Source organism: Rhinoderma darwinii, chromosome 5 (genome assembly GCF_050947455.1).
Source record: "Rhinoderma darwinii isolate aRhiDar2 chromosome 5, aRhiDar2.hap1, whole genome shotgun sequence".
Lineage (NCBI taxonomy): Eukaryota > Metazoa > Chordata > Amphibia > Anura > Rhinodermatidae > Rhinoderma > Rhinoderma darwinii.
This window is the reverse complement of record NC_134691.1, coordinates 209,944,205-209,958,263: the sequence shown is the minus strand read 5'-3', so window position 1 is coordinate 209,958,263 and position 14,059 is coordinate 209,944,205. Positions and strand designations below refer to the sequence as shown.

Sequence of the window (14,059 nt, the reverse complement as noted above, 5' to 3'; positions counted from 1 at the left end):
AATGCACTGCCGTGCGACTGAATTGCACCAAAATTTTTGCTGCAAAAAAACTGGCATAAACTAAGCTAACCAAGCAGTGGTATAAGGAAGAGAAAAGTGTCTTAACATGTCTAGCAAGATACACCAAATTTATCGTGCAGCGCTGTGAATAATTTGGCGCATCTTCTGACAGGCTTTTCTACGTTCACACTGTCTAAATCTTATACATTATTAGTAAATCTGCCCCTATATGTCAACTGCTATACCTGGAATCAATAGAAAAAAAAAGCTGTGTGACATTTTCAAATTGCTAAAAAAAAAATCCTATCACGCAGCACAATAAAATATAAAAATTGCCTCGTAGTTGTATAGTCGTAGCGATTTTCAAGTGTCTGTGTGTAGCCCTTTTTTAAACATTTTGCTTTGTTCCCTTATTTATGTTTGTTTTTATATTTAGAGAAATGCAGCGTCAGCAGAAGAAGGAATGCATATTTGGAAATACATGGTTGTTTTTTGGTTGTCGCAGCCACGATAAGGACTATTTATTTAGGTAACTGTGTTCACATTTATACTGCATTTATACTGCAAATACCTGCATGTATTTTTTTAGTATGCTTGCATGGGTTTCTTCACTGTAGGCAAATTTTCTCACACACTCTAAATTTTTTTAAGTAACAGATATTCTGTCTGGGTTTTTCGGCCTGAACTGGAAGTTTATTTATTCACGTGCTTCGATTATGCACCTCTGCCATATAGGAAACATACACATGGTTTCACCATAGATTTTTATTTTGTTCTCTTTTTCGCTTAAACTGTTTTATATGCCAATCTTTTTTTTTTCCAATTAAGAAAATGTGTGAAAAATAAATTATACATCTGAGCATACATTAAGGGCTAGTCCACATGCTGCGTAATTGCTGCGTTTTTTCCGTCCGGAATTGCGGATGGAAAAAACACAGCAGAATACAGTAGCGGCATAGTGGATGAGATTCAACAAATCTCATCCAAACGCTGCGTAAAAATTGTAAATTCCTTCTGCAAAGAGGGCTGCGTTTTTCAGAGGAGATGTTTACCATCTCTTTGCATTGTGAAAAACGCAACAAAATAAGCACCATTTTCTGCCGTAAAAACCGCAGCAAATGGTGCATTTTTTCAACAGCGGAATGTCTGCTATTTTTAACGGAATTGCTGCAGACTGGGAGCGTTACCCGTGGGAAAGGCTGAAAGCGGTAAAGAAGACTACGACTGGGAGATTGGCCGCGGGAAAAGCCAAAAGTGGTAAAGAACAAGACTATGCCACATATAACTGCACTTTTAAAGTGCACGTAGTATAATTTTATCCTTGGTTACTTTACCATTATGAACACCCTGCTGTCTGCAGAAGTGCTAGAGGGGTATATATTACAAAAATGCCACCAGCACTTTTGCTCTCAGGTTTCTGCAGTAAAAAATGTCAGTTAATCCTATAAAAAGAAGAACAAATTGAAATGGACTTCGATACAAGAGGTCTAGTTGGCACTAAACGCTAGCAGCAGACACGAAGTCCTGTAAGTTGCAAGGTGCGGCCTCCATGGATCAGAATAGTTTTTCCAGCACATCCCACAGATGCTTAATCGGATGGAGATCTGGGGAATTTGGAGGCCAAGTCAACACGTTGAACTCTTTGTCATGTTCTTCAAAACATTCCTGGTCAATTATTTTTCAGTGCGGCTTTTTATAATGTGCTCTGCATTATACTGCTGAAAGAAGCCGCTGCCGTTAGAAAATCCCAATGCCATGTGTGTCCATGCCGTAGAACGGTCCCCGGAATTATGGAGCATCTCAGTTTTTATGGGCCGTGTTACCATACTTTGTATGGGAGCATGGCCCGAAAATGTGGGGGGCCGTCAGCGGGCCGTGATTACGGGCACGGCCATATGCATGGGGCCTTAGCATGTTATCTTAGCCAGCATAGCTTTAAACTTCAGCCTAGTAGAGGATTTTCAGAACATACTGTGTGTATGAGCTTATGCTTGTGGAGTAACCTACTTTGTAGAAAATGATTTGTCCATCCCTGTATGATTCTTGCTTTACTTTTTGTATTTGCTAATTAAAGTATATAATTCATTGTTTTCAGGGATGAACTGAGAAGTTTTGTTGAAAATGGTACATTAACACATTTTAAGGTGTGCTTCTCAAGAGAGGCACCTTGTACCACTAATGAATATATGCCCAAATATGTTCAGGAATACCTCAAAATGTACTCTCAAGACGTTGTCCGAATACTGACCAAAGAAAATGGATACTTTTATGTCTGTGGGTAAGTAATCGTAACCGACTGAAACAGTCTGTTGTAAAAAATACCGGATACACTGAGACATTCTGTGCATCAGGTTTCAGGAGCAGGCAACATGAAGGGTTTCAGGAGCAGGCAACATGAAGGGTTTCAGAAGCAGGCAACATGAAGGGTTTCAGGAGCAGGCAACATGAAGGGTTTCAGGAGCAGGCAGCATGGAGGGTTTCAGAAGCAGGCAACATGGAGCGTTTCAGGAGCAGGCAGCATGAAGGGTTTCAGGAGCAGGCAGCATGAAGGGTTTCAGGAGCAGGCAGCATGAAGGGTTTCAGGAGCAGGCAGCATGAAGGGTTTCAGGAGCAGGCAACATGAAGGGTTTCAGGAGCAGGCAGCATGAAGGGTTTCAGGAGCAGGCAGCATGAAGGGTTTCAGGAGCAGGCAGCATGAAGGGTTTCAGGAGCAGGCAGCATGAAGGGTTTCAGGAGCAGGCAACATGGAGGGTTTCAGGAGCAGGCAACATGAAGGGTTTCCAGAGCAGGCAACATGAAGGGTTTCCGGAGCAGGCAGCATGAAGGGTTTCAGGAGCAGGCAACATGGAGGGTTTCAGGAGCAGGCAACATGAAGGGTTTCCAGAGCAGGCAACATGAAGGGTTTCCGGAGCAGGCAGCATGAAGGGTTTCAGGAGCAGGCAACATGGAGGGTTTCAGGAGCAGGCAACATGAAGGGTTTCAGGAGCAGGCAGCATGAAGAGTTCCTCACACAGAGTAACTATATTCAATGTGTACGGCGCTGAATACAGATTTTCCCTAGCAACAGCCAGTAGCTGAGGATAGGGGCGGCAGTTCAGGAACAAGTTTACAATGAAAGGAGGTTGAATTGGTTAATAAAGTATATTGCAATATTTCTTGACATTGCCTGCCCTGTACATTATTGAAAAAAATTAAATGGCCGTTACCATTTAAAACGTGTCTCCTATACCCAGTAGAACATTACAATAAGCACAAAAATAGTCCGTTATTTTTATAAAGAAAGGATTTGTGCAACCATAGAAAGGCCTGTTCAGCATACTGCATAATCACTTCTGTCAAAACTGCCTTCCCAGCGGCACCTCACCAACAACTGGATGGCGCCTCATAGTTTAAGAAGCACGGTTTTATTTTATACTGCACGGTTTGTCACCAATCTCAAATAATGTAAATGTCATTTTAAGCAAATGTGGAATTTCTAACTGCTATTCTTAATGCCACGGTTAAAACGTTAAAAAAAAAATCTTTAAAAAAAAAACACTTGAATACTAATTGTTTACACAAAAGTCTTACGTCTGTAGCAAGAAAAGTCATTTATATATTGGACACAAGCTTACAATTTTACAATTTTAACAGTAACAAAACCTAGGTGGAGCATCCCATTCATAAACTTTCACAACATTTTTATACAGTTTTATCTAGTTAAACATTTATGTGAAAATCCATATGGCGTTTGAAGGTCAGTTTACGGGATAAGATATATTAACTGAGTTTCTGAATGCAAATTCTATTTGCCATATACATAGATGGCTTTCTGAAATTGTTTATAATAAAAAAAAGAGGACAGAGCAAAAAGATTTAGATCCCTAAAGGACGTCCACCTACACACAAATGCAATCTAGTTGTAGATACAGTTAAGACTCTTCACCTGTGCTTTGGAGGCCCCCTGATAGACATCACTGTAAGGCCTGATTCACACGAACGTGTTGAACGTCCGTGGGACGGCCGTTGAAAAAGCGGTCGTCCCACGGACCTATGTAATTCAATGAGGCCGTTCACACAGCTGTTGTTTCAACGGACCTTGTGAAGGGTCCGTGTGCGAAAATAGGACATGTCCTATCTTTTCACGCATCCCTCCATTGACTCTCAACTATGGTGGATGCGTGACATCGCGTCCCGCAGCGCTGAGCACGGATGCAACTCGGACGTGAAAAACTGTAGTTTTTCACGTCCGAGATGCGCACAGCTCGTGCGAATCAGGCTGAAAGGAGTCCGACAGAGCATTGTAGCTTCTGTTAGGAACTGAAGACACAACGCAAGTGTGAACATAACATAAAATAAGCCATAAAATTGTTTTGTTTCTGTTCAGCAAGTGTTTTATGTACTGTAAATAAATCCCTGTTCTGTTATATCAACTTTTTTTTTTTTTTTGTGCCCCTGTAAGGGTAAGTCCACACGTAAAGGATTTTTGCAGTGGATTTAATTTTATGCATTGTATTGCATTTTTGCCAACAAATGAGCATGCTGCGCATTTGGAAATTTATCGTATGTATTTTGTTCATCAGGCAATACCAGATACAGAAACTGGTCTATTTAAAGGGTTTGTCTAGTGCATGAAAATAATTTTCTTTAACCGCTCATTTTTTATGCGCTGGACAACCCATTAAAGTAGCCCTCCAACTCCCCCCCCCCCCCCCCTTCATTTGAAAATGTGATAAAGTGCAAGGTAGTCCGGTGTACTGGCTAACCCAGTACTTTATTTCATGGATGGCTGCTCTGTTCCGGACTGCTGTTGGGCCACGTAATCTCCACTCTGACCACCCAAGTCGAACAACGTCTGCTGTAGGAACCGGAGGTCAGTCTCTCAATTCAAGTGTATGAGACTCCCATCAAGACTCTGCATAGGCTCTTGCATTGAGAGACTGACTTCCATCTCTACAGCGGATGCTTGTAGGATTCAGGGAGTCTGAATGGAGATCACGTGACCCAACGGCAGCCTGGACTAAAGCGGCTACCTATGAAGTAAAGCACAAGGTAAGCCAATAGACCGAACTACCTTGTGCTCTCTTTACATTTTAAAACTGGGGGAGGAAAAAAAATATCCAGCGTACTACCAAGAATATTTTGTGCACATTTATTGGGCTTTTAACCTTGTGTACTTGAAACGAAGACAATGTGATTAACATTTTTTACTAATGTTTATTAACTTTTTTGTTTCTTTGAAATCTTTTTGTTAATGAGACTGAATTGGCAATATGTAATTAGTGGCGGGGCAGCCTGGGCGGGATACCTTCCCCTCTGGTCACGGTTTCACCCCCTGCAACAACGATCGTTACACAATTGTGTGTCTGAGTAATGTAAATCCGTATTAAAAAGTTAACTACTGATACTTAAAGGAATACTACACCCAAATAAAAATGAATGACCATTTGAATATTGGAAAACATATTAACATATTCCTTTTTTTATTTGGGTTTCAGAGATGCAAAACATATGGCCAAGGATGTTAATTCTGCTTTAGCTGATATTTTATGTGCTGAGCTATGTGTGGACAAGCTTGAATCAATGAAGATACTTGCCTCATTAAAAGATGAAAATAGATATTTACAGGACATTTGGGGTTGATCATTAGGATCATGCTTCACCACCATGTCATGCTGCTACATATTGTGTGAGATTCTAGTGCAATTACAATATCAGACTAAACTGTATTGAAAACAAATGATCCGATTTGATATTCAAATTTTTATAATGATAAATATTTATTTTGTTTATTGTTATAGATGTTCATTTGTTTTCACTTTATTTTAACGTGCTTTCCTTTTTTGTTAATAGTATAGATCTGTTTTCATATTATACTATTTTTCATGTTCAAGTTTTTAAATGGGACTATAAAAAAATGTTTCAAAAATAAAAAACAATTACAACTAAAAGCGTTCTTTTATTTACCAAAAGACTGGAAAAAAAACAAAAAAGAAATACAGTACATATTTCGTTATGCCACAACGTCCCATAGAATAAAGGTAAACGTTATTTGTGCCGCATGGCAAATGGCATAAAAATTAATCCTAATATACATCGAATGAATTACTGTATTATAAATGTTAATCAATAAATTAACCTCTTAGTGACCAGTCTATTTTAAGCCTTAATGACCAAGCTATTTTTAAATTTTTCCGTCCTCTCGTTCAAAGAGCTATAACTTTTTTATTTTTGCATCGACATAGTTGTATAAAGACTTGTTCTTTGCGGGAAAAGTTGTATTTTTTGAGGTACATATAATTTATTGATTAACACTTATTAACTTTTTTGGGGGGGGGAATAGAAAAGAGCAATTTCGCCACACTTTTTTGCGTCCTAAATTTTAAACCGTTTACCGTTTGGTATAAATACCATAATAACTTTATTAAGCGGGTCGTTACGATACCAAATTGATGTAGTTTTCTTACGTTTTACTACACAGTAAACTTTTTTTTTCAAAATTATTTGTTTCTGTGTCGCCATATTTTTAGAGCCAAAACGGTATATTTTCCGCCGATATAGCTGTATGAGGGCTTTTTTTTTGTAGGACGACTTTTAGTTTTTGTTGGTGCCCTTTTGGAGTACTTTCAACTTTTTGATTACTTTTTATCAAATTTTGTTTAAGCCAGGATGAACATAAAACCGCAATTATGTAATTGTTTTTTATTTTATTATTTATGTAGTTCGCCATGCGGGTTAATCAATGTAATAGCTTTATTATTAGGGTCGTTATGGACGCGGTGATACCAAATATGTGTAATTTTTTACTTTTTTTTTTCATCTTAAAGCATTTTGTAAGGGGAAAAAGTGGGTTTTTTATTTATTTTTTTACTTTGAATTTTTATTTATTAAACTTTTTTTTTAGTCCTACTAGGGGACTTCACTATGCGTTCATTTGATTGCTATTATAATACACTGCAAAACTTCTATATTGCAGTGTATTATTTCCTGTCAGTGTAAAACTGACAGGCGTCTGGCATGGCCTAACAGGCATTAACTAGGCAGACCTTTGTTAGGCCCCTGGCTGCCATAGAAACAGTTGGCACCCGCAATCGTATCACGGGTGTGCCGATGGGATGGGAGGGGAGCCCGCCTTCCTCTAAAACTACTCCGATGCAGCGGTTGCTATTGACCGCCACATCTGAGAGGTTAAACGGGCAGGATCGATGATAATTTAGATCCCATCTGCTCTCAGCTACCTTTGGTAGCTGAGTGCATGGAGATTTAATTGCTCCTGGTGGCTCAGATGTATTCTGCTGCAGTGCCGAAAAAAGGCATATGCATCAGAATAAAGTGAAAAGGCGTATTGGCGGTCACTAACTGGTTTAATGTTAACCCCACCCCCCACAAAAAACATACAACTTCTAATGCAAAACCTCTTAGATGAGGAGAAAAGGCACCATTGTTCCATGGATATTTGATAATTTATGCTCAAAGACATCAGGAAAGACAAAATGCCTCTTCACTGCAGTGTAAATGCCAATGGCTAGTTAAGGTGGGAAAGGCAAAACTTCATCCTCTTCACCGTGCAAGGTGACATTTTAAGAACGTTCCGATAATTTCTGAAGCCTTTTGGGCCCTTGGTGCTGCTAGCAATGTTATTACTGTACCTACAGTCAGCAACCTCGCGCGCTGTTCAGTGTGGTTGTCAAATTGCTCATTAATGGACTTGCGGTGCTGTGTGTACTGGTAACCTGTAAAATCATGCGGCCATAAGGACCTAGTCTTTAATGGTCCAGTTTTACCCTCAAGCAATTTTACAACACTGAAAGGCGTGGCTGGTCAATTCCGCTCCGTAGTGCCTTCCCTTAGTGATTGAGAGCTACTGGCAAGAAAATGGCTCTAGAAGAATAAAGGGATCTGTTATATTTCTCGTTAATCAATGTGGGACACAGCGCTATGTGAAAATGCTCCTGCCACTAGGTGGTGACACTAGGTAGGAGTCTCAGCTCCATCCGGGCTGGCTATACCCTCCCCAGACACTGGCTCTTTCAGTTTTTAGCCTAGTGTAGTAGAAGGCAGACCTGACCTGATATACAAGTCTCCTATTTTTTATTTTATTCATTTTTTTTTTCTCTTTCTGTGTAGGTCGGTTATCAGCCTCTCAGGTTGCCATAAGCTAGCCAACCCCCGGCAGGTGTCAGGAAACAAGGTAGTTCTCAGCACGGAATTTCCCTCTTCCTTGGTCACCTAACTTAAGTGCCAATAACCCCACTATATGTGCGAGGTTACTGAGGTGGTGACCCTGCGTACACCAGAAGACTCTGAAAGCTGTTATTTATTATTCCTCCCTCCCCTAGGGATTGGCACCTTTGAATGCTTGCCTGTACTCCTGGGGCACATTTTCATGTTTCTTGGCATTGGTGGGACAGGCACTGCGGCAAATTCAATTCTCAGCTTATTCCAGGCCAATCTCTCCTTTTTGCTCAGCCCCCTCCCTATCACATGCTGGGTTTTGACCCATCGCCTCCCTCTCTCGGCATCATTTGTTGATTGGCGGAGGGATTTCCTGGAGGTGGGTTTGGGGGTGGGGTGTATGTTTGAGGAGGGCCAGCACCATTTTCAAACAATCTGAACTTGATCTTTGCTATTCAGCTCTTCTATTGGGATCATCTCCTACTTTGGTCTAGAGGGGTAAACACAAAGGCCAGCATTTTGGCTGTATTATTTGTTTCTTGTGCAAGTTCCCCAAATTTTTTCCCTCAGACATTGCTGCTTGTTTGTTTCTTTTCCTGCCTTCTGCCATGTCTTCTCCTCGAGGAGGCTAGCAAGCAGCTTATATAGATGGGCAAGGCTACATTTTATACCTATAGCGGTTATGATATAATGTTTACATGCAGCCAGCCTACTCTATAATGCCCACAGTATCTTCTATCTTGAACACCCCAGAGGGCTTCCCCCCCAGGGATGTGGCTCCCACTGAGTGGGCGATGTCTTTTGCTAGGAGCCATTTCTAGAGTTAATCAAGCCATAGTTCAGCTTTTCGAGCATTTGACTTCCGAGATTGCGGCTGAGCTCAGGGGCCCTCCTTCCTCTGCTTTGGACATTACTCAGTCTACTTCTTGTGGTGGGCATCAAGCTCTTTCCAAGAGGGTCCCATTGGAGTTTTCAATAGTGATGCTGCTTCCAGTGTGGATCAGTCTCTTTCCTCAAATGTATCTTCGCACTTGGATTCAGAGTCAAAACAGGAATCGCAGTTGTCATCTGTGCTGTCAGGGACACCTTTCATGTGGTAAATTACAGCATCTCTCCTTTTTAGAAAGATGCACCCTTACAGCGCGAGCAGTGCTACAAGCTATGTTTCCCAAACCATAGAGAATTTGAGAAATTATTAACCAAGCTTGTTTCTAAATGTGCAGATGCTGTTTCCATTTCATGATTACTTGGTCTCAGTGTGGTCTGTTTCTCTTTCTATGGATCCGCTTGTGTCTAGGCTATCAAGGACCACTACTATTACTCTGCGGCTTCATTCAGTGACCTTCTGTACAAGAAGTGGGATTTTGTGGCTATAGATTCCATTCTGGTCTTTTGCATCCACTTGGTTGAGTAAGATCTGTTTCGTGTGGGGGAAGCAGCTACACCGCGGCATCCGCAGCAAGATATAGGCAGACTTGACTCAGGTAATCCACGCTTCAAAGTTTCTCTTGAGTCCTCCCTTGAGTCATCCCACTTCAATGCCTGTGCATCAGTTAATTCGATTGCCATCCGGCGCTCTGTTTGGCTGAAATCTTAAGCAGCGGATCAAGCTTCCAAGAAGGCCCTGATTGGACTTTTCTTTGTTGGCGCCATGTTTTTTGGTAAACGTCTGGATGAGATTTCTCACCGGTCTCACCGTTTTAACTCCTTTCCCAACGTCTCCTCTTGGAGATAAATTTCTTTCAGACCAGGCAGGAAGTTGAACTATACCAAAGACTCCCGATGTACACCGTTCAAGTTTAGACCAGCTTGGCATCTACGGTCCAAGCCCCAAAGCCTCCCCTTTTAGCGAGACGCCTTCAGAATGAAGATGTCTCCCCACTCTAAATGGATATACAGAGTGTGGGGGATGACTTCTTTCCTTTCAGGAGACATTGCTTGCTCTTGTGGACTATGCCTAGGTTTGTTAGGTGTTGTCTACTGGATACAAGATATAGTTTTTAAAGCTTCCTCCTTTAAGGTTCTTTCTATTCTGCCTCGCTCTCCGGATCGAGCTTTTGCTTTTTCCCAGGATGTTCCCTTCTCCGGCTGAAGGGTAATGTCACAGTTCTTCAGCCGGAACAGTTTCAGCGATTCTATTTAAATTTTTTTGCAGTCCCCAAGAAGGACGGTACTCTTTGTCCAATCCTGAACCTGAAAAAGGTTGAATCACTTCGTTCACATTTGGAGGTTTCACATTCAATCTTAGAGGTCAGTGGTCGCATCATTGGAACAGAGAGAAATCCCCTCTTTCACCAACATTTGCATACCTCCATATCCTCATCGCAGCGTTTGCTTCGTGGGTTCTCTACATTTCTTATTTGTCACATTCCCTTGTGGGCTCAACAGGTCACATCGGGTCTTCACCAAGGTCCTGGCTTTGCTTCTCCACGCCAGCGGAGTTGCTGTCATCCCTTACCTGGACGACTTCTTAATGAAGGCACCCTCCTGATAGGACAATCTTCACAGTCTCCACATCACTCTGGCTTCTATGAAAGGATTCGGATGGATCATCAAGGAGGAAAACCCCTCATTGGTTCCAACTCCGAGCATGGCGTTTTTGGGAATGATACTCAACACCAGGACAGCAAGAGTCCTTTTCACGGTTGACAAGGTAGCCTCTATCCGAGCCGAGTTGGCGCTTCTTCGCCAGGACAATCCTTTATCAGTTTTTTTTATGCAAGTGTCAGACAGGATGGTATTGGCCTTTTGAGGCAGGCAGTTCCAGATGTACAATTTCACGACCCTCCATGGGGCAATACTATCATGCTTAGACAAGTCTCAGGACTCACTGGACAAGTTGATTTTTCTGCCCTCTCTGGTCTGTCAGGAGTTGCAATGGTGGGAGAACTCAACTGTCCTTCATGACGGGTTAATCTTTTCCTCCTCTCCAGTGGCTTGTCATCTCAACAGATGGCAGTCTGTCCTGATGGAGTCCAGTTTTTGGTCTCCACACAGTTCAGGGAACTTGGTCGCAGGGGGAGACGTCCCTACAAATCAACTTTCTGGTACAGAATAGGCTAGTATCTAGTATAGATTAGGTATTTATTGTAACTTTATACCGGGAAGATAGGTAGCGTATACATTCAGCTTTCAGAACAAGATCAGTTATTTAAACATAGCCTTACATAATCATACATTATGAAAACAAGTACAGTAGAACAGCACAAAGCATAGTGGCTATTATCCTCCTCTGTAGACACCAGGGGTATCAGGGGAACATAAAGAAAGAGGGTAAATGAAAATGGAAAGTGCAACAAAATGAGGTCAGGTGGTTTCTGTTGTATAGAGATAAATCATAGGCCAGGTGGAGGAGAAGAAAGCTAAGAAAATTTAAGCCATAGGCAGGTACTGGGTTTTTCAAAAACAGGAACTATATTCCAGTGTGCTTGCAAAGCAACTACAGGTCCTCCATGTCTAATATGGGTTTAGGATAAGGCCACATGTAACATCAGGCATTTTTCAGATTTCTTTCTTTTAGCAGTGCTTGAAAACGCAACAAAGATGAGCAATGTAAACCCAGCTTAAATAGCTAGGCTTTGATGAGCTCAACAGAAACATCTGCATAGCAATAGAATGCAGAGCCAGGGGGAGGGTGTAGTCATGTAATAGAGACAGAATGACACAGCACAGTTTTCAGGACTCTATGAATGCAAACTGCATTTGTTCAAGTGGTTAAGTTAGCAACCTAGCAACAGCTAGTGGGTTTGCGGTGGCTGCCTCCAGAATGGCCGTCTAAAAAGATTGCGACCAGAAGTGCGGGACTTCCCTCAAAATTTTTCCTAGGAGGATGGATGGGTGACCTAAGACCTTGCATTCCAGGAGATACCCTGATAGCAGACTTCATCATATTCGTCTTTAATGGCCATTTGTCACCCGCTTGTGGTATCTGCAGGGACATTGCGGCACTATCTACATGGGCACTGTTGTGTTTTCAGGTGGTTGGGACAAAAAAAAAACCTGACAAATGAAATCCATCCTTTTTTTAACGGCCATGAAAAAACGGATAACTAATGGCCATTAAAAACAGACAGTACACCTGATCAGATGGAAACATAGCTTGTGGCACTGCTCGCGCTGCAAGGGTATGTTCACACGCTTAACAAAAAACGGCTGAAAATACGGAGCTGTTTTCAAGGGAAAACAGCCTCTGATTTTCAGCCGTTTTTTGTGGAGTTTTCACGGCCGTTTTTGGAGCTATTTTTCTATTGAGTCAATGAAAATTGAGTAAAAAACGCCCCGTGGGAACGTAACGTTTTTTCCCATTGAAATCAATGGGCAGATATTTGGACACGTTGAGCCCCCACATTTTTTGCAGTTTTTTCGGGGATTTACGGCCCGAAAACGGCTGAAAATAGGCCGTGTGAATATACCCTAAGGGTGCATCTTTCTAAAAATCTTTATGAAAACAAAGAGGCAGAAGCTCTCGGGTGAGCGCTGTGCCGCTTCATTTCTGATCGGCTTTCCTTGGAGCGTTGTACGGACTCAATAGAAAGTCTATGAGCTTGTACACTGCTCCGAGGAAAGCCGACCAGAATCTAAGCGGCACAGCGCTCACCCGAGCACTTCTGCCGCTTCGCTTTAGCGATCAGTGGGGGTCTCAGTGCTCGGACCTCCAACGACCAAAACTTGACATGTCAGTGTGACATGTCAAACGTTTTTTAAAAGTTTAGTTAGAGTTGAAGCAGTGACCCCGCCCCCCTTGCAGTATAATAACTACTGGGGGCATTATTGGGGAAATTATACTGCAATAGGGTCTGAGCATCTGACTCTGATGGCTCTGTTTGGGGAGTTATTCCCCCCCCATAGAGCTCTCATCAGTCAGATACTCTGACCCCCCTCCCTTGCAGTATAATATTGAGGGCTCTAGGGTGGGGATTATACTGCGCTCAGCCTCCTGCCCCACTAATTTAAAAGTGATCGGCCGACGCTGGGGGGGATTAGACTGCAAGGGAGGGGGTCTGAGCATCTTGCTGACTGCAGAGGGCTCTATGGGGGGAAAATAAACTCCCCATAGAGCCCTCAGTAGTTACTATACTGCAAGGGGAGTCTGAGCATCTAACTGACTGCTGAGGGCTTAATGAGGGGAAATTATCCCCCCATAATGCCCTCTGCAGTTAATCAGATGCATAGACCCCCCCCCCCTTTACATGTTCAAGTGGACCAAAAACTCTGTGCGATAAAATGACTCCATTTTATATATCCTTAATGGATTCCGTGGCCACTAAAACGTTTAATAGTTTGGTAGATTCCACTGTGTAAAAAAGACCGTATTGCCCAAGCTTGTGTACTACTTTAGAAGTGTTGTTAGGATGGGAACTTTACATTACTTCTAAAGTAGTACAGAATGAAATATTCTACCTTTGTTTGGCATATATCCAGACCCTGTACTTTTAAAAAAGACCCTATTTGAGCCCAGAAGAAAGTGATGTGGGTATCTGGGAGTTCCAGATTGAAGTGTTATCACCACCATAGCCCAACTCGCCATCCTCCATTCACTTGTGGGTGTATCTTGATGTACCAGATTATCACCCTCTCCCTATTGATTTTACGCATCAAAAGTCCATGCACCCTCAGGGTATGTTCACACACAAACTCAAAAACTTCTCAAATTATGGCGCCGTTTTCAAGGGATTTTTACGGCCGTTTTTGGAGTTTTTTTTCGATAGTCAATGAAAAACGGCTCCAAAAACGTCCCAAGAAGTGACCTGCACTTCTTTTTCGCGGCTGTTTTTTTACGCGTAAAAAAACGCAGCGAAAAACGCTCAGTCGGAAAGGAACTCCGTTTTCCCATTGAAATCAATGGGCAGATGTTTGGAGGCGTTCTGCTTCCGATTTTTCAGCTGTTTTTCGGGCATTTACAGCC

General features: G+C 42.1%; 1 protein-coding gene across 4 annotated transcripts in view; it reads left to right on the top strand.

Annotated features, from left to right (window-relative positions):
- MTRR (5-methyltetrahydrofolate-homocysteine methyltransferase reductase) overlaps nt 1–5,882 on the top strand; it is a 92,809-nt gene extending 86,927 nt beyond the window's left edge. For all 4 annotated transcript variants that reach the window (XM_075826912.1, XM_075826910.1, XM_075826911.1 and 1 more), the window contains exons 13-15: nt 437–529; nt 2,096–2,278; nt 5,478–5,882. In XM_075826912.1, coding sequence (XP_075683027.1) covers nt 437–529; nt 2,096–2,278; nt 5,478–5,622 — 421 coding nt within the window. In that variant the 3' untranslated portion in view covers nt 5,623–5,882. The remainder of the gene's footprint in view (nt 1–436; nt 530–2,095; nt 2,279–5,477) is intronic.
- The last annotated feature ends 8,177 nt before the right edge of the window (nt 5,883–14,059 follow it).